This window comes from Pelophylax lessonae (assembly GCF_965119305.1).
Source record: "Pelophylax lessonae genome assembly, chromosome: 9".
Taxonomy (NCBI): Eukaryota; Metazoa; Chordata; class Amphibia; order Anura; family Ranidae; genus Pelophylax; species Pelophylax lessonae.
In genome coordinates, this window is record NC_138776.1 from 258281556 (window position 1) to 258300078 (window position 18523).

At 43.1% G+C, this 18523-nt stretch overlaps 1 protein-coding gene across 1 annotated transcript in view; it reads right to left on the bottom strand.

The window, feature by feature from the left end:
• Positions 1–18523, bottom strand: part of LOC309564405 (uncharacterized protein) — a 338567-nt gene that overhangs the window by 274122 nt on the left and 45922 nt on the right. The window contains 1 exon segment of the mRNA XM_082269033.1: positions 1164–1298. Within this exon segment, the coding sequence (XP_082125159.1) occupies positions 1164–1298 (135 nt within the window).

Below are 18523 nucleotides of genomic sequence, written 5' to 3' on the forward strand. Positions count from 1 at the left end.
AGGAAAGTCCCTAGGGCTATGGATCCTGCATTGGTCTTGATAATGTCAGGACCTTAGACCACTGAAGGACAGGTGAGAAAAAACTGCAGGGACCTGTCTAGCAATGCAGAGTAGCAGAAGATTAGGTAAGTAGTTCTTCTTTTCTATGTCCCCTGGACATAAACAAGCAATTTTTAAATTTCCCTAGGTTGGGCGTTAACTGTACAGTCACAGGCTGGGGGAGGAACAAGATCTGTAGGTGTTACTGACCTTCAGCAGAGAAACTCAGGTCTACTCTCCTGCCTATTTTATAAAGGATCACATGGCCATTTTCTGTGAATCCGGGGGGGCCAGGGAATCAACCCCTGAGGAAGCATCAGCATGCTGGCCAGGTCAGCAGCATGTCATTCAGCAGGCGTCCCCCTTTGGAGGCACAAAGGCGGAAGAGAGCCCATGATGTCACGTGACTGGACCCAAGACCCGCAGAAAAAGGGACATATATAGATTTTAAAAAATAATACTAATGGGGGATGCTTCAAGAGGTATTGGAGATGGGGGGAGAAGGTGCTGCACATCAGATGTAGAATTAAACATTAAAACAAGAGAATACATAGAATAATGTCCTCTCACGAAGTTCAAAACCACTTCTGTGCTCAACAGAAACAAGGTTCAAGACAAAATCATCCAAGGAGTTGTCCAGCATTATAACAAGAGGCTACAAAGAAGAATGTCATCTCACAAAGTTAAGAATTACTTTTGTGTTCTTTACACCGAGTCCACCTACCTGATGATGGTGAGGGATGGTGTGACCTTCCTGTGTGGAATCCCGGGAATACAGAGGACGGGGACATCTCTCTGGTGGGTTCCCATTACTGGATCCATCTGTAGGAAACACACACACTGACTAAATACATTGTTTCTATGTGTTTATCAGATGATGGGGGATCTAGGTGGACCCTCCGTACTGCTCTCTCCTTTACAATAAAGTCTCCTCTTACCCAGTGATGTGACGTCCTTGTAGAGATCCTTGTGTCCTTCTAAATACTCCCACTCCTCCATGGAGAAATAGACAGTGACATCCTGACACCTTATAGGAACCTGACACACACAATGATACAGTCACCATCCAGACACATCCCTTGTCTGTTACTGGATAATGTCCCAGAATTCCCGGCACAGCTCACCTCTCCTGTCAGCAGCCCAATCATCTTGTTGGTGACTTCAAGAATCTTCTTCTCATTGTTTCTCTTGGGTTCCAGGGAGTGAGGTGAAGGCACCGTGATGGTTAAACAGTCACCAGACTTCACTGGAGGAAACCTCTGTATTGAAAGAGCAACAATAATGTCATGTGACCTCCCAGATTCCTCCTCACCTCTCAGGTCAGGTCTGTGTTTTAATAACGGAGATAAGAGTGATGTCATGTGACCTCCCAGAATCCTCCTCACCTCTCCGGTCAGCAGGTAGATGATCTCCAGGGTGAGGTCCAATATCCTCTCAGTCATTTGACTGGAATCCTCTTCCATCCTCACGGATGTGATCATGTGATCCATACAAGACTCGGATCCCTGTAGAGAGTTGAATAAATGGTTCTATAAATAGGATGTATCCGGTCTATAAACCAGAGGCTCTGGATGGACAGTTGGATAAATGGCTCTATATTTAGGATGTATCTGGTCTATAAACCAGAGGCTCTGGATGGACAGTTGGATAAATGGTTCTATATTTAGGATGTATCCGGTCTATAAACCAGAGGCTCTGGATGGACAGTTGGATAAATGGTTCTATATTTAGGATGTATCCGGTCTATAAACCAGAGGCTCTGGATGGACAGTTGGATAGATGGTTCTATATTTAGGATGTATCTGGTCTATAAACCAGAGGCTCTGGATGGACAGTTGGATAAATGGTTCTATATTTAGGATGTATCCGGTCTATAAACCAGAGGCTCTGGATGGACAGTTGGATAAATGGTTCTATATTTAGGATGTATCCGGTCTATAAACCAGAGGCTCTGGATGGACAGTTGGATAAATGGTTCTATATTTAGGATGTATCCGGTCTATAAACCAGAGGCTCTGGATGGACAGTTGGATAAATGGTTCTATATTTAGGATGTATCCGGTCTATAAACCATACAAGACATCACGGTGACTATGGAGGAAGAGATCGGACATGACGGGGGGTTACTGGGTGTAAATATAAAATAATATCTTATTACCTCCTTTACTGCCAGTTCTGGCAATGTCTCCTCTCTATTTCCTTTGAACTTCTCTCTCAACCAGAACTTCCTGTCCTCTCTATTTCCTCCTGACTTACTTTTCACCCGGAAGTTCCTGTTTATGGATTTTGTTGTGAGCTCGCCACCTTGTGCTATATATAAATACTGCAGTCCAAATTATGCGTTAAGCATTTTGCCTGCTGTGGCACTGCCTCATCATTCATTCCTCTCAGTGGCAGGCAATGCAGTGCATAATAATAATAGAATGTGACTTTTGGGGGGCATTAGAGTGTAAGCTCCTCTTGTACAGAGACTGATGTGAGTGGCTTGCTGGGGGAGATTTACTAAAACTGGTCCACACATAATCTGCTGTGCATAGTAACCAATCAGCTTCTAGGTTTTATCGACAAAGCTTCATTGAACAAGCTGAAGTTAGAAGCTGATTGGTTATTGTGCACAGCTGCATGAGATTCTGTGTGCACCAGTTTTGGTAAATTCCCCCCCCCCCCCCCCCCCAGTGATCTCTGTACAGCCCTGCAGTATATGTCAGAGCTATATAAATGAAATATAATATTATTCTGCGACTGTGGGGAGTCTCTGTGGAGAGTAGAATCTGCCTAGTGACTGTGATCTCACCCAGTGATTGGTTGGTGTGGAGGGAGTTCAGCCAACAGCAGTAGAGGAAGAGTGAAGCGGGAACTCTGAGGTGATGATGTGAGGTGTCCGACACTCCTAGGCTCTTCTATGACTGAATTCTCCATTTTGTTTTACAACGGTGACAGAAGTGACAGTGGAATGGGTTCTGTTTTCTGTTACAGGAAATGTGTTAAAGGTAAAATATTATCAGAGTCACATTTTTATATCCCTCTATATGTATATGCTCTCCTCCCACCATCCACACTACATTCTCCGACAGCTCTCCTCCACCATCCACACTACATTGTCCGACAACTCACCTCCACTATCCACACTACATTCTCCGACAGCTCTCTTCCACCATCCACACTACATTCTCCGACAGCTCTCCTCCACCATCCACACTACATTCTCCGACAGCTCTCCTTCCACCATCCACACTACATTCTCCGACAGCTCTCCTCCCACCATCCACACTACATTCTCCGACAGCTCTCCTCCACCATCCACACTACATTCTCCGACAGCTCTCCTCCACCATCCACACTACATTCTCCGACAGCTCTCCTCCACCATCCTCACTACATTCTCCGACAGCTCTCCTCCACCATCCCCACTAAATTCTCTGACAGCTCTCCTCCCACCATCTACACTACATTCTCTGACAGCTCTCCTCCACCCTCTAAACTACATTCTCACAGTCCTGCTAAAAATCGCTAAATGCCGCCATTACTAGTAAAAATAATTAGGAAAAATAGTCCCTAATTCTATCCCATCATTTGTAGACGTGATAACTTTTGCTCAAATATACGCTTTTTGAATTTTTTTTTTTAACCAAAAATGTAGCAGAATACATATTGGCCTAAATTGATGAAGAAATTTGACTTTTTTTATTTATTTTTTATTGGGAATGTTTTATAGCATTAAGTAAAAAAAATATAGTTTTTTGCTTTCCCAAATTGTCGCTTGTTTTTGTTTATAGCGCAGAGGTGATCAAATTCCACCAAAAGAAAGTTTTGTTTGTGGGAAAAGAGGACATAGATTGGGTATTTGGGTAGAGGGTTGCACCACTGTGCAATTGTCAGTTAAAGTAACGCAGTGCCATATCGCAAAAAAATGGGCTGGTCATGAAGGGGGGTAAATCTTCTGGAGGTAATTAATATCTGTGGTGGAAATTTGTAAAAGTTTGCCATCTTCAGTCTCCTAAAAAAATATATATATTTAGCGTCTTATTTCCAATGACAACAACAAAGAACCAAATAGAATAAACTCTGTACATAGGCATCGGAGTCAACAGCATGGATACAAGAGAGCTGCCATTAACCCTGCTATCTCTCTACACAGCCGGAGGTCTTATTTCACATAAAATTGGTCCCAGTGGCGGATTCGCATTGGGATCACTTTTTCTGGCGACGGGAGAGGTGCCACCCCCCCTGGTCATTTTCCCGCTTACCGGAGCTTTCGGTAGCGGGGAAGAGGATCCAGTCCTTCCGGGTCCCAACAGGAAGTGGAGTGAGGGCAAGATGACCCCACTCGACTCTATGGCCTTAGGAGGACCGGAGGGACGTCATACGTTGCTTCCACCCAATGGCCTTAAAGGGCCTATTTTTTTTGCTTTTAAACGGTAGATGTGAGATCTTTTTGACCCCAGATCTCACATTAAAGAGGACCTGTCCTGCTTTTTTCTATTACAAGGGATGTTTACATTCCTTGTAAAAGGAATAAAAGTGATCAAAAAAATTTAAAGGGACAGTGTAAAATTAAAATGTAAAATAAATAAGAAAAAAATTATTTTGAAAGCAACCCGTCCCTCCGAGCTTGCGCGCAGAAGCAAACCCCACGTGAATTATCGCTGTGATCGTTAGAGCGAGAGCAATAATTCTAGCCCTAGACCTCCTCTGTAACTCTAAATACTGATTTTAACTTGTCAGAAATAGGCCTGGTTAAAGTAATGCAGTGCCGTATCGCAATAAATGGCCTGGCCATGAAGGGGGGTAAATCTTTTGGAGGTGGTTAATATCTCTGGTGAAAATTTGTAAAATTTTGCCGTCTTCAGTCTCCTAAAAACTGGATTTTTGTCTTACTGTAAAATCCTTTTCTCTGATGTTCATTGACGGACACAGCGGCATATCTTCATTAGTCAAATGGGTTATGCTGTGCCTCCTAGGAGTAGGACACTAGGGACATCCCATCAGCATGAGGGGTGGGAACAAACACAGCAAGAACAATTCCCAACAGGCTAAACATAGCCAACCAAGTAACCAAGGCATTCAACCCAGAAAAACTGGAGCTCCCATACCAGAAAAGAAACACCCTCAAGAGGCAGAAGTCTCTGCCACTGCGACCTGCATAACCTTGCGGCCAAAAGCAGCATCTGCAGATGCTAAAATATCCACTTTGTAAAACTTAGTGAATGTGTGTACAGACGCCAAGGTGGCCGCTTTGCAAACCTGAACCACTGACGCCTGATGATGGAATGCCCAGGAGGCACTGAGCACCCTCATAGAATTTGCCTTAACAGGGAAAGGAGGAACTTGACCCTTAATGAAATAGGCCTGCACCACCGTCTGCCTGATTCATCTGGAAATGGTTACAGCAGATGCAGCCTGTCCTTTACGAGGACCCTCCGTAAGAACAAACAAGGAATCTGACTTCAGAATTGACTCAGTCACCATCAAGTACACCCAGATGGCCTTAACAAGTCTAACGAATGCAAAGCAACCTCCTTGGGGTACTTAGGCTTACGACATAACGCAGGCAACACAATGTCCTCATTCAAGTGAAACCCTGACACGACCTTAGGAAGGAACGACTGACAGGGGCGAAGTACCACTTTGTCCTGAAGCACTACCAGATAAGGCGCCTGACAGGAAAACGCAGCCACTTCCGAGACCCTGCGTGCAGACGTAATTGCCACCAAGAAGGCCACCTTCTGTGATAAGGTAAGTAAAGGAATTTCCCAAATATTCTCAAACGGCGGTCTTTGGAGGACCGACAGTGCTAGGTTGAGGTCCCATGGAGGCGCTAAGGACCGCACCGGTGGAACCAAATGATGAAGTCCTTGCACGAATGTGCGAATCAAGGAATTCAATGCCAACGGTCTTTGGAAAAAACTGCCAAAGCCAAAATGTGACCCTTAATGGTGCCCAAAGCCAAACATTGATCAACACCTCTTTGTAAAATGTCCAAAAGACGTGATACCGAGAAGGAGCGGGGGGAAATTCTCGAAGACTCATACCAAGAAATACATGCTTTCCAAACTCAATGGTAAATTTTTTGAGATGTAGACATTCTAGCCCTCCACAGGGCAGGAATCACAGATTCCGACAAACCCCTATTCTTTAGTACCTGGCTTTCAATAGCCAAGCCGTTAAAGCCAGCGATCATAAAGCAGGATGGAAGATCAGTTCTTGAGACAGAAGATCTTCCCTGAGAGGAAGCCGCTAAGGGGCGTCGGCTACCAATCTTACCAGGTCCGCGTACCAGGACCGACAAGGCCAGTCTGGTGCCCCAAGAATCAATGGAATCCCTTCTGCCTCAATTCTGCGCAGAAGTTGTATTGGAGGAAATGCATAAATCAAATGATACCAAGACCTCGCAACGAATCTCAGAACCTTCCGGTTGAGACGAGAGGTCAACAGGTCCACATCTGGTGTCCCCCGCCGAAGGCACAGTTGATGAGAAACGTCCGGGTAATGAGGCCATTCTCCCAGACACAGAGCCTGACGACTGAGATAGTGCTCCTGCCAATTTTCCACCCCTGGAATGTGCACTACAGACAGCGCCGGAAAAATATGTTCCGCCCTTGCCAGAATACCGGCCACTTCTTTTGCTACTAGGGCACTTCTGGTGCCACCTTGGTGATTGATATATGCCACAGCCGTGGCGTTGTCCGATTGGATCCTCACCGGATGCCCCCCTGCAGAAGATCCATCCACCAGAGTAAGCAAAGTCTGATGCCTCAAATTTCCAGGATGTCGATGGACAGGACTGGACTCCTCCAAGGACCAAAACCCCTGGGCTAAATCTGTGCCCAGGACCCCCCCCCCCCCCATCGACAGGCGTCCGTAGTCACCACTGTCCAGAACAGTAGGAGGAATGATTTTCCTTGTCGAGGTGCCAGGGAGCGGAGCCACCAAAGCAGAGACCCCCTCGCCACCCAACTCAACAGGATCAAATTGTCCAGAGACTAGGGATGCTTGTCCCATTTGGCTAGAATCTCTTTAGAAGTCTGGTATGGAACTGAGAGAATGGAACGGCCTTGAAAGTAGAGACCATCGAAACCCAACACCTGCATGCTGGTCCTAAGAGAAGACTGACGATTGGATAACAGGAGACGAATTGCCTTCTGCAACTTCAAGAGTTTTAGTTCTGGGAGAAACACCCGGGCTGACGCTGAATCCAGAGTCAGCCCCAGACAGTCCAACTTGTTGGACGTAGTCAAGGCTGACTTCTGAAAATTCTGAATCTTACCGAACTCCTGCAGAGTTCTCACCTTGCTGTCCAGGTCCTCCTTCAGGACCGAGATCCAGGATAGGCTGAACCTTCCCTTCCTTCCTTCCTGGGGACCGTGAAGAGATTGGAATAAAACCTCTGAAAGCGTTCCAACTCTGGAACAGGAACTATCACCTTTTGTGACAACAAGTCCTGAACCGCTCCAAAAAGACCTTGAAGGCAATCCTTGTACAGACGCAAATTGGAGGGGAAGAACCTTTGCGGGGGCAGGGACCGAAACTCAATCTTGTAACCGGACCAACCAACTCGAGAATCCATTTGTCTTGGATGAACAAGATCCATGGATCCAGAAAGAAACGAAGATGTCCCCCACCCCTAGAATGGGCAAGGGCATCCATTCAGGAGGAACCGCCTTGAACGTACCACCCCAGGGTCGCTTGGAACCCCCCGAGAAAGATAGAGAGGGTTTAGATCCTTTGTCCTGCGACCCCATGAGACGAAAGGGTCGATTGTGAGCGGAAAAGACCGGACTAAGTTTGCGGCAAAACTCTTTATTCGTAGCAACCTGAGGAAGCAAGGTACTCTTGCCTCCTGTGAGACCCTTAATGATCTCCTCAATGGAGGCTCCAAACAGACGGTCACCCACAAAGGGAAGATCCGCCAGGACCTTTTTGGAAGTCTGGTCCATAGACCAGCATTTCAGCCAGATTATGCAGCGTAAAATCATCGCTGTCATCGATACCCTGCAGGCTAACGAAGCAGCATTCAGGGAGGCATTGCAGATAAATAGCAATCCCTGAATTATTTAGGTGAAAAAGGATGGAAAAAAAGCCCCTAGTGAGGGTAATGAAAGAGCTAGGGGAGGGCAGCGTACTGTAAGACCACCGACCCCAGGAGGACCCGCACCAACCTCCAACTTCCCGAGGGAGAAAAAAGAGGTGTTTACACACCATACAATTAGATACTTTGCAGGATTCACTCCACACAGGTCACCTCCTCATTTTGGAATAAGGGGTGCTGCTGGCCCGAGGAACGCTGCGACTCCAGTCGCGACCAGGTCGTGTGCGTCCGTGCGAGGTGTCCCACTCCCAAGCCAGTCCCCCTAGTGGGGCATATCGCGGCCAACCTAGCGCAGAGCTGAGGTCTGCACGCGCTTGCTGGTCGGGCTGGGGTGACCATCAGGATCTAGAATATCCAGTGCGTCGCCCAGTCAGACAGTTGATTGTAGTTCTCACAGAAACAATTAAAACTAGAAAATAACAAAAAAGGAGAAAAAAAAATCTTGTTTAAAAAAAATGACAAGAAAATGCCAGGACCAGAGAACCCAGCAGGGAGATAGGTCCTTACTCATGACTAGGCAGGAAAAAACTGAATCCTAGAGCAGGAAGTGGGAGTATACCACCTGGGACTGCCCCAAGGGTGTAGTTAAAAGTTCTGTTAACTTTGTTAACCCTATTCCGCCTAGTGTCCTACTCTTCTTATTTCCAGGTGCAATGAGCTTGGTGTCTCCTTAAGAAATTGCAGCCTATTCAAGAAAGACTCGTATGCGGTAAAGCTTCAATCTGAAGTAATAGACTTTGTTTTTTTCTTATTCTTTATTTATCAAAGACAACAACAAAGAATCAAATAGAATACACTCTGTACAAAAACCAGGACCCATAAAAACGAGGAACCATGACCTTTAAAGTGATATTAAAGCTTAAAAAAAAAATAACAAACCTATCATACTTACCTGCTCTGTGCATTGGTTTTTGCACAGAGCAGCTCCGATCCTTCTCTTTTCGGGTCCCCTGCCGGTGTTCGGCAGAAAACTCCAACTTGCCCAGACCTCCAATGACGTTATTTCTGGAGAGTGTACACCAGGATTAACTCGCTCCTGAGTGGTCAGGAAGTGGGGGGGGTGAAAAACCTTCCAAGGCTGAAGTGGTTAAAGAACATGTTGCTGATAGACTTGATCTTCTCTAAGTATATAATAATTTTAGTGTAGAATAAAGAATTCTAGTGTTAGATGACACCATGGACACTATATTTGGTATAATTCCATTATTATGTCTAATAGCCTGCCTTGGTGGTTTGGTGGGCAGGTGTTGTCCTTCTTGAACCCTCCGCCGACTGTACAAAGTTGGTCCGATGAAGGGTCCACGGGTTGTTTATCCGCTTTTTCGGTTATAACTGAACATGTTTCTCAATACAAGTCTCCTCATAGTTTGTCCACTCTATCATAGTTCCTGATATCCATTGGTGGATTTCCATGGATTTGGGACTCTCCTTACCCTTAAAACACGCCCTCATTGATAAGTTCTTGTTTATGTTGACAGAACCCTTTTGTGCTCTTTTGTATTACATGTTAACGGTTTAATTTAATTCTGAAAATTGAATAAAAAGATTGAAACAGAAAAAGGTTCCACCAGTAAGAACCATCGTACATTTGTCAAAAGAGTAGGAAGGTGCTTTCCCTCTGATGTCTAATCATTTCCCGCAGTCTGATTGCATTGAGTACGTTGTGCCGTGTGAATTCTCTGATGTGTAACAAGGTTTCCTTTCATCGAGAAAGATTTCCCGCACTCTGAACATGAATAAGGCCGCTCACCCGTGTGAACTCTCAGGTGTTTAACAAGATTATCTTTCTTAGGAAAACTTTTCCTGCACTCTGAACATGAATAAGGCCGCTCACCCGTGTGACTTTTCTGGTGTTTAACAAGATTATCTTTCTTGAGGAAAGATTTCCCCCACCCTGAACGTGAATTGGGTCGCTCAACTGTGTGATTTCGCTGGTGCTTTATAAGGTTTTCCTTCAGAGAGAAAGATTTCCCACACTCTAAACAATGATGAGGACGCTCACCCGTGTGAGTTCTCTGGTGTTTACCAAGGTCACCACTGCAAATGAAAGATTTCCTGCACTCAGTACATGAATAGGGACGCTCACCCGTGTGAATTCTCTGGTGTTTCTGAAGGTATCCATTGCGAACAAAAGATTTCCCGCACTCAGTACATGTATAGGGACGCTCACCTGTGTGATTTCTCTGGTGTATACGAAGAGAGCTCTTTTGTTTAAAACATTTCCCGCACTCTGAACAAGGGAAAGGATGCTCGCCCGTGTGAACTCTCTTGTGCTGAATAAGTTTTCCTTCTCGATCGAAAGTTTTTCCGCACTCTGAACATGAGAATAGATTGTCAGCTCGGTGAACTCCTTCATGGGGTAAGGAAGATTCCTTGGGATTAGAAGGATCTGTTGACCTATCTGCAGTGTGAGATCCTAAATGGATATTTGCAATCATAGTATGTGATTGGTGAGAAGATTCCCCCTGATCAGAGGGATCCATTGATGTCTCCGGACAGGAAGGTCTGTGATGGATATTTTGTGTATTTGGATTTCCTCCTGGAGGATCCTGTGTGATGACATTATCTTCTGACTTACAATCAGCAGATAATAGAAGATGTCTCTCCGAGGAATTCCCGACATCACATCCATCTGTTGGAAAGAAATGTAAAATAAATATACTTTTATAAAATGTCAGCAGATCACAAATAACTGGAGTTTTATCTCTATATCTATGGTGTACAGTATCTCCACCTCATTTGTTGGGAACATGACGTTATATTGAGGAATGGAGATGGACCTTTCATATGGTGTACAGTATCTCCTCCTCATTTGTTGGGAAAAGAACATTAAACTAAGGAAAGGAGATAAACCTTTTATATAGAGTCCAGTACTTTCACTTTATTCGTTAAGTACATACTGATCTTGTTACAAATCACCCCCAAAGCTAAACTGGTCAGTGTGTAACAGGGGTATATCACCTAGATAAAGCTCTGCCCATGATTTTTTCTTGTGTCCAACCTCCTAGATACAGGGCATATACCCAGAGGTCAGACCACCTGTTTTTACCATCCCCCATGCCATCCACAGTGTCTGGTACTTACTCATGTCGATAGGTAGAAACATTTCTTCAGGTTCACTTTTCATAATCATTCCAACCTCCTCCACAGACAGATGATCACCTCCGACATACGTCTCTATTTCTTCCTTTTTAACTTCAGCTTTTATGTTAATACATTCTTCACCCTAAACCCCAAAATAATAGAAAAGATCTATTAAATAAATTCACGCAGATAAGTAAGTACATGCTGACAGGAGGAGGGAACAGAGTGAAAGAGAGATGAACTCATCACTCTGCTGCTTCTTCTCTAAAGTGCTGCACCCTCACTGCAAGGGTCAAATGCTCATTTAGTCTAGGGAAGAGGAGAAGCACTTTTACCTACCTGATCCTCTGCTCCCCTGGCAGGGGGCGCTCTCTCAAACTTTGACAGAGGAAAGTCCCTAGGGCTATGGATCCTGCATTGGTCTTGATAATGTCAGGACCTTAGACCACTGAAGGGTAGGTGAGAAGAAACTGCAGGGACCTGTCTAGCAATGCAAATTAGCAGAAGATCAGGTAAGTAGTTCTTCTTTTCTATGTCCCCTGGACATAAACAAGCAATTTTTAAAATTTCCCTAGGTTGGGCGTTAACTGTACAGTCACAGGCTGGGGGAGGGACAAGATCTGTAGGTGTTACTGACCTTCAGCAGAGAAACTCAGGTCTACTCTCCTGCCTATTTCATAAAAGATCAAATGGCCATTGCCTGTGAATCTGGGAGGCCAGGGAATCAACCTCTGAGGGAGCATCAGCATGCTGGCCAGGTCAGCACCATGTCATTCGGCACGCGTCCCCCTTTGGGGGAACACAAGGCGGAAGAGAGCCCATGATGTCATGTGACTGGACCCAAGACCCGCAGAAAAAGGGACATATATAGATTTTAAAAAATAATACTAATGGGGAATGCTTCAAGAGGAATTGATGATGAGGGGAGAAGGTGCTGCACATCAGATGTAGAATTAAACATTAAAACAAGAGAATACATAGAATAATGTCCTCTCACGAAGTTCAAAACCACTTCTGTGCTCAATAGAAACAAGGTTCAAGACAAGGTCTTTCAAAGAGTTGTCCAGCATTATAACAAGAGGCTACAAAGAAGAATGTCATCTCACAAAGTTAAGAATTACTTTTGTGTTCTTGTGTAGGTGTGTGATTCCTAAAGAACTTTTTAGTTGGGTTTAGCCATCATCCCGGGTAAAATTTTGCATATGGGGTTGGTGCCTCAGTTCAAAATTGGGACTTTATGGGCTTAATATGTGAATTCATAAAGAAATAATATTCATTTTTAACTTAAAAGATAAATAATTTATTTATATGGTAACCATATAATATAACAATATTCAATAGAGTATTCAGAGAATTCATATATATTATATATACTGTGTGGGTTACAGACCCATAGGTGATTGTGAGTAGGAAAGAAAGATAGGAAGTAGTGACAATGTGCTTAGGGTGACAATCACTAGCTCTCTATTGTTCCACGCTAGGGTGAAGCGTCGGGTCCATAGGGAGGGTGTTTCAAAGTCCTACGCGTTTCGGCCGTTAGGCCTTTATCAAGGGAGGTGTGTCACCACATCTGGAATATAGTAAATGAAATATTTGAGTATGTATTATTTGAGCCAATCGGAATATTTTTCCTTTGGTCATATAATAAAAAAGACGTACTTTGTTAGGAAAAGGATTCTGCCTCTGGTTTCTGTCTCAGGTCCTTATCTTATCACATATGAATCGTGTAGTCACTGCTGCTAGAGTATAATTTGAAGAGTGTAAGTTTATTTTTAAGATATATGTTTTAATAAATTTTAATATCTGTTTAGGTACTCACTTGGTTAATTCATATATTTCTTTTAGCCAGGGAGCATATAAAAATGTCCTTGTTCTGATCCAATCTGGATTAAAATGTGAATATGTTTAATGTTTTGGTAATATAATTATTTTGACATTTTGTATCTTTGGTTTTACTTACTTGTATTTCCAAAAAGAATCACTAGGTGGCACTGTGGTGTTTAGAAGGTCCCCTCCTATTCTATCTGTATAGATAGAAGGGGGAAAGTATAAATATACTTGTATGTATTTTAAGAACCATCAGTGCTTAAGATAGCATTGTGGTTACTTACATTTTCTTGCAGTGTTTTCCAAGGGAGGTTTTCCTAGAGCAGCAGGTCCGGGCGTCCTCACTCTCCCTCTGGTCCGAGGGAAGTGGCGCCCTATTCGATTCCCGGCCTATTTATGTCCCGCTGTGCGCATGCGCAGATAGGCGCAATGACGTTGCTTCCGGGTTTCACTTGTATGACGCGGCGCGGGTGCGCGCGCATCCTGTCACAGGATTTGCGGGTCTGATCTCAGAGCGGCCGCCGACACAGGAGAGAAGGCTAAACCCTGGAGAGGGATTTGGCAGTTGGATGGAGTATACTGCTAGCCTCTTGTAGCCCCGATTATTAGCAATATCGGGGTTACCTGTGCCGGATGTGATTGATAAGGAGTCGGAGATTTTCAGAGTATCTAACTTTTCTAAACAAGGGCGTGATACAATATTTTGATAAGTGCAATATAGTATCTTAAATATATAAATAAATAATAAACAATTTTTACAACTTTTTTTTGACAAATCCGAGGATTGTCTTAACAGTAGTACATATATTTGTTTTTTACACAGCAATTAGGTATTTAAGACAGGTCAGTATTGGATCAATTAGGGGGGCCTGGTATGGCATCTATGTGGGGCCCAGATTTTGGTTGGGTATTGTGTGCGTCCATGGGGGTCCAATTTTAGGATGGGAGGTAGTCAGATTTTTTGTGATTTTTTATATATAATTATTAGATTGGGGGGAGTGGTTTCGTGGAGTTTTTTTCTTCTTTTCCTTTTTAATCTGTTTTGCCCGATGAGAATCCTTCCAAGAATGGGCGATAGCTTGTATTTTCGTTTAATCCTGGTGGTTGAGCGGCGTTCAATTTTTTAATCCATCTTAATTCCATCTGGAGGAGGGTCTTATTCCAGTCCCCCCCTCTTATTGGAATATGTATTCTATCTAATGTAGAAAAAGTCACCTTTGGAATCCTATTTTTGTGGATATTAGCCACATGGCGGCCTAATGGGAGGTAAAAAATTACTTATTTGCATGCTATGCATGTGTTGATTCACCCTGAGGCCAAATTCTTGTCGCGTTTTGCCGACATAGAAGCTGCCGCATTCGCACTCCATAAGGTACACTACGCCTTTGGTTTTGCAATTGGCGTAATGTTTGGGGTTGAAGAGTTCACCATTAGGTAATATTTTCTGTGTGGATTTTTTTATAACGCTACACTGTGCGCATGATCCACATGGGTAAGTACCCTTAGTTTTGCATGGGTCTCTTCTGTTCTTTAGTTCGCTGTGTACCAAGGATTGTTGTAGCGACTGAGTTTTTCTGTAGGTGATCATAGGGTTTTCTAAGATTAGGTCTTTTATGGTAGGATCCTCGGTAAGGATTGACCAATTTTTTTGCAAGATTTTTCTGATGGATTGATGTTCGTTTGAATATCTCATGATTATTCTCGTTGGTTGGGTGGTGGTGTCAGCTTTCGGGGAATCTTTTTTGTACAGGATCTCTTGTCTATCCATTTTTTTAACTTTATTAAAAGCTTTTCTCAGGCAAGTTTTGGTATAGCCTCGATCTCGTAGTCTTTGGTTTAGTTTGTTTGCTTCTTGTTGGAATTCCAATTCTATTGTACAATTCCTTTTTAATCGAAGAAATTGGCTGAATGGGATGGAGTTTTTTAGTGGTTCTGGGTGAAAGCTACTGGCGTGGAGTATGGTGTTGCCGGCGGTTTCTTTCCTGTATAATGTGGTCATTATGTTTCCTCTGTCATCTTTATAAATATATGTATCGAGGAATGCGATTTTGTTTTTATAAAAACAAAATCGCATTCCTCGATACATATATTTATAAAGATGACAGAGGAAACATGAGATGTATAAACTCCGCGCAAAAGGACTCTAATAGGATATGCCCAAAAATTCTGCAAAGAAAATATGTCCCAGTGACAAGTGTGTGGAGTAAATATAATATATAGATAATGTGTATGAGTGTAGGCTGCAGCCTCCCTGAATATTAGTCCGGGGACTAAATATAAAATGGATAAAAGATAGGGTGTTGGCGCTGCCTATTTAAAAAACAATAAAAACGTACAAACTGTAAATGCAATAAAGTGACAGTGACAAATAATTTAGCGTAAATATTGCATGCTAAAACATAACTCAATACAAATGAGTGCTAATCTAAATAAAGGTGCTTAGCAGATAAAGTGCTTATCAAATAAAGTGTTGTAGTGCACGTGCAAAGAAATCCCAACTATATCATATAGTATATGGAAAGTGCTGTAAAGAGCTGGGGAAAGAACTAATATACAAAGGATAAATATACAAATACCAGAAAAATGTAATAAAATGAAAACACAATCAGAATGGTGTTGGTGTACAAATAGAATATACTAAAAGGAAACACAATCCAAATGGTGCTGGTGTGCAACCAATCTGTGAATAGTCCCAACAAAATCCAAATAGTGCTGGTGTGCAACCAATCTGTGAATAGTCCCAATGATGGAATTTTTGTAGTCCAGTGACTGAGTATATTGTGCAGGAAAAAAATATATATATGAGTGGTAGGTGACAATCACTGTATTCAAAAGGGTGACCCCGTGCCGTGTGGTAGGGTGCTGCGTGGTCCTTTCTGGTGAAAAAGGCTCGCTTACCAGAAGCACCCACCCCACACAGGGGTATAAGGCGGGTGTATAAGAATCAAGGGTCTCGGTGTCTCCCCCTCCTCCTGGGTCGATGGGTCCCTGAAGTGGTCCCTGAGGTCCTAGCTGGAGGTATCCCTGGGGTATTAGTGGATCCTACTATTCTCCTATAGGCTGGGGATGATCCGAGAGGTCCGCCAGATATAGCTCATAGCCGTATACCTTCAACGCTACTTCATCCTCGACTGTCTTCATACAGACAGGAAGTGATGTCAGCTACAGACAGGAAGTTCCATGAGGTACGAAGTAGTAAGGAGACATTACTGGAAGAGACAGCAGAGGAGTGATTGTCGATCTCCTGGGCAGTGGATCAGTTAGTGGATGAAGACAGTCGAGGATGAAGTAGCGTTGAAGGTATACGGCTATGAGCTATATCTGGCGGACCTCTCGGATCATCCCCAGCCTATAGGAGAATAGTAGGATCCACTAATACCCCAGGGATACCTCCAGCTAGGACCTCAGGGACCACTTCAGGGACCCATCGACCCAGGAGGAGGGGAGACACCGAGACCCTTGATTCTTATACACCCGCCTTATACCCCTGTGTGGGGTGGGTGCTTCTGGTAAGCGAGCCTTTTTCACCAGAAAGGACCACGCAGCACCCTACCACACGGCACGGGGTCACCCTTTTGAATACAGTGATTGTCACCTACCACTCATATATATATTTTTTTCCTGCACAATATACTCAGTCACTGGACTACAAAAATTCCATCATTGGGACTATTCACAGATTGGTTGCACACCAGCACCATTTGGATTGTGTTTCCTTTTAGTATATCCTATTTGTACACCAACACCATTCTGATTGTGTTTTCATTTTATTACATTTTTCTGGTATTTGTATATTTATCCTTTGTATATTAGTTCTTTCCCCAGCTCTTTACAGCACTTTCCATATACTATATGATATAGTTGGGATTTCTTTGCACGTGCACTACAACACTTTATTTGATAAGCACTTTATCTGCTAAGCACCTTTATTTAGATTAGCACTCATTTGTATTGAGTTATGTTTTAGCATGCAATATTTACGCTAAATTATTTGTCACTGTCACTTTATTGCATTTACAGTTTGTAAGTTTTTATTGTTTTTTAAATAGGCAGCGCCAACACCCTATCTTTTATCGACAGAGGAAACATAATGACCACATTATACAGGAAAGAAACCGCCGGCAACACCATACTCCACGCCAGTAGCTTTCACCCAGAACCACTAAAAAACTCCATCCCATTCAGCCAATTTCTTCGATTAAAAAGGAATTGTACAATAGAATTGGAATTCCAACAAGAAGCAAACAAACTAAACCAAAGACTACGAGATCGAGGCTATACCAAAACTTGCCTGAGAAAAGCTTTTAATAAAGTTAAAAAAATGGATAGACAAGAGATCCTGTACAAAAAAGATTCCCCGAAAGCTGACACCACCACCCAACCAACGAGAATAATCATGAGATATTCAAACGAACATCAATCCATCAGAAAAATCTTGCAAAAAAATTGGTCAATCCTTACCGAGGATCCTACCATAAAAGACCTAATCTTAGAAAACCCTATGATCACCTACAGAAAAACTCAGTCGCTACAACAATCCTTGGTACACAGCGAACTAAAGAACAGAAGAGACCCATGCAAAACTAAGGGTACTTACCCATGTGGATCATGCGCACAGTGTAGCGTTATAAAAAAATCCACACAGAAAATATTACCTAATGGTGAACTCTTCAACCCCAAACATTACGCCAATTGCAAAACCAAAGGCGTAGTGTACCTTATGGAGTGCGAATGCGGCAGCTTCTATGTCGGCAAAACGCGACAAGAATTTGGCCTCAGGGTGAATCAACACATGCATAGCATGCAAATAAGTAATTTTTACCTCCCATTAGGCCGTCATGTGGCTAATATCCACAAAAATAGGATGCCAAAGGTGACTTTTTCTACATTAGATAGAATACATATTCCAATAAGAGGGGGGGACTGGAATAAGACCCTCCTCCAGATGGAATTAAGATGGATTAAAAAATTGAACGCCGCTCAACCACCAGGATTAAACGAAAATACAAGCTATCGCCCATTCTTGGAAGGATTCTCATCGGGCAAAACAGATTAAAAAGGAAAAGAAGAAAAAAACTCCACGAAACCACTCCCCCCAATCTAATAATTATATATAAAAAAATCACAAAAAATCTGACTACCTCCCATCCTAAAATTGGACCCCCATGGACGCACACAATACCCAACCAAAATCTGGGCCCCACATAGATGCCATACCAGGCCCCCCTAATTGATCCAATACTGACCTGTCTTAAATACCTAATTGCTGTGTAAAAAACAAATATATGTACTACTGTTAAGACAATCCTCGGATTTGTCAAAAAAAAGTTGTAAAAATTGTTTATTATTTATTTATATATTTAAGATACTATATTGCACTTATCAAAATATTGTATCACGCCCTTGTTTAGAAAAGTTAGATACTCTGAAAATCTCCGACTCCTTATCAATCACATCCGGCACAGGTAACCCCGATATTGCTAA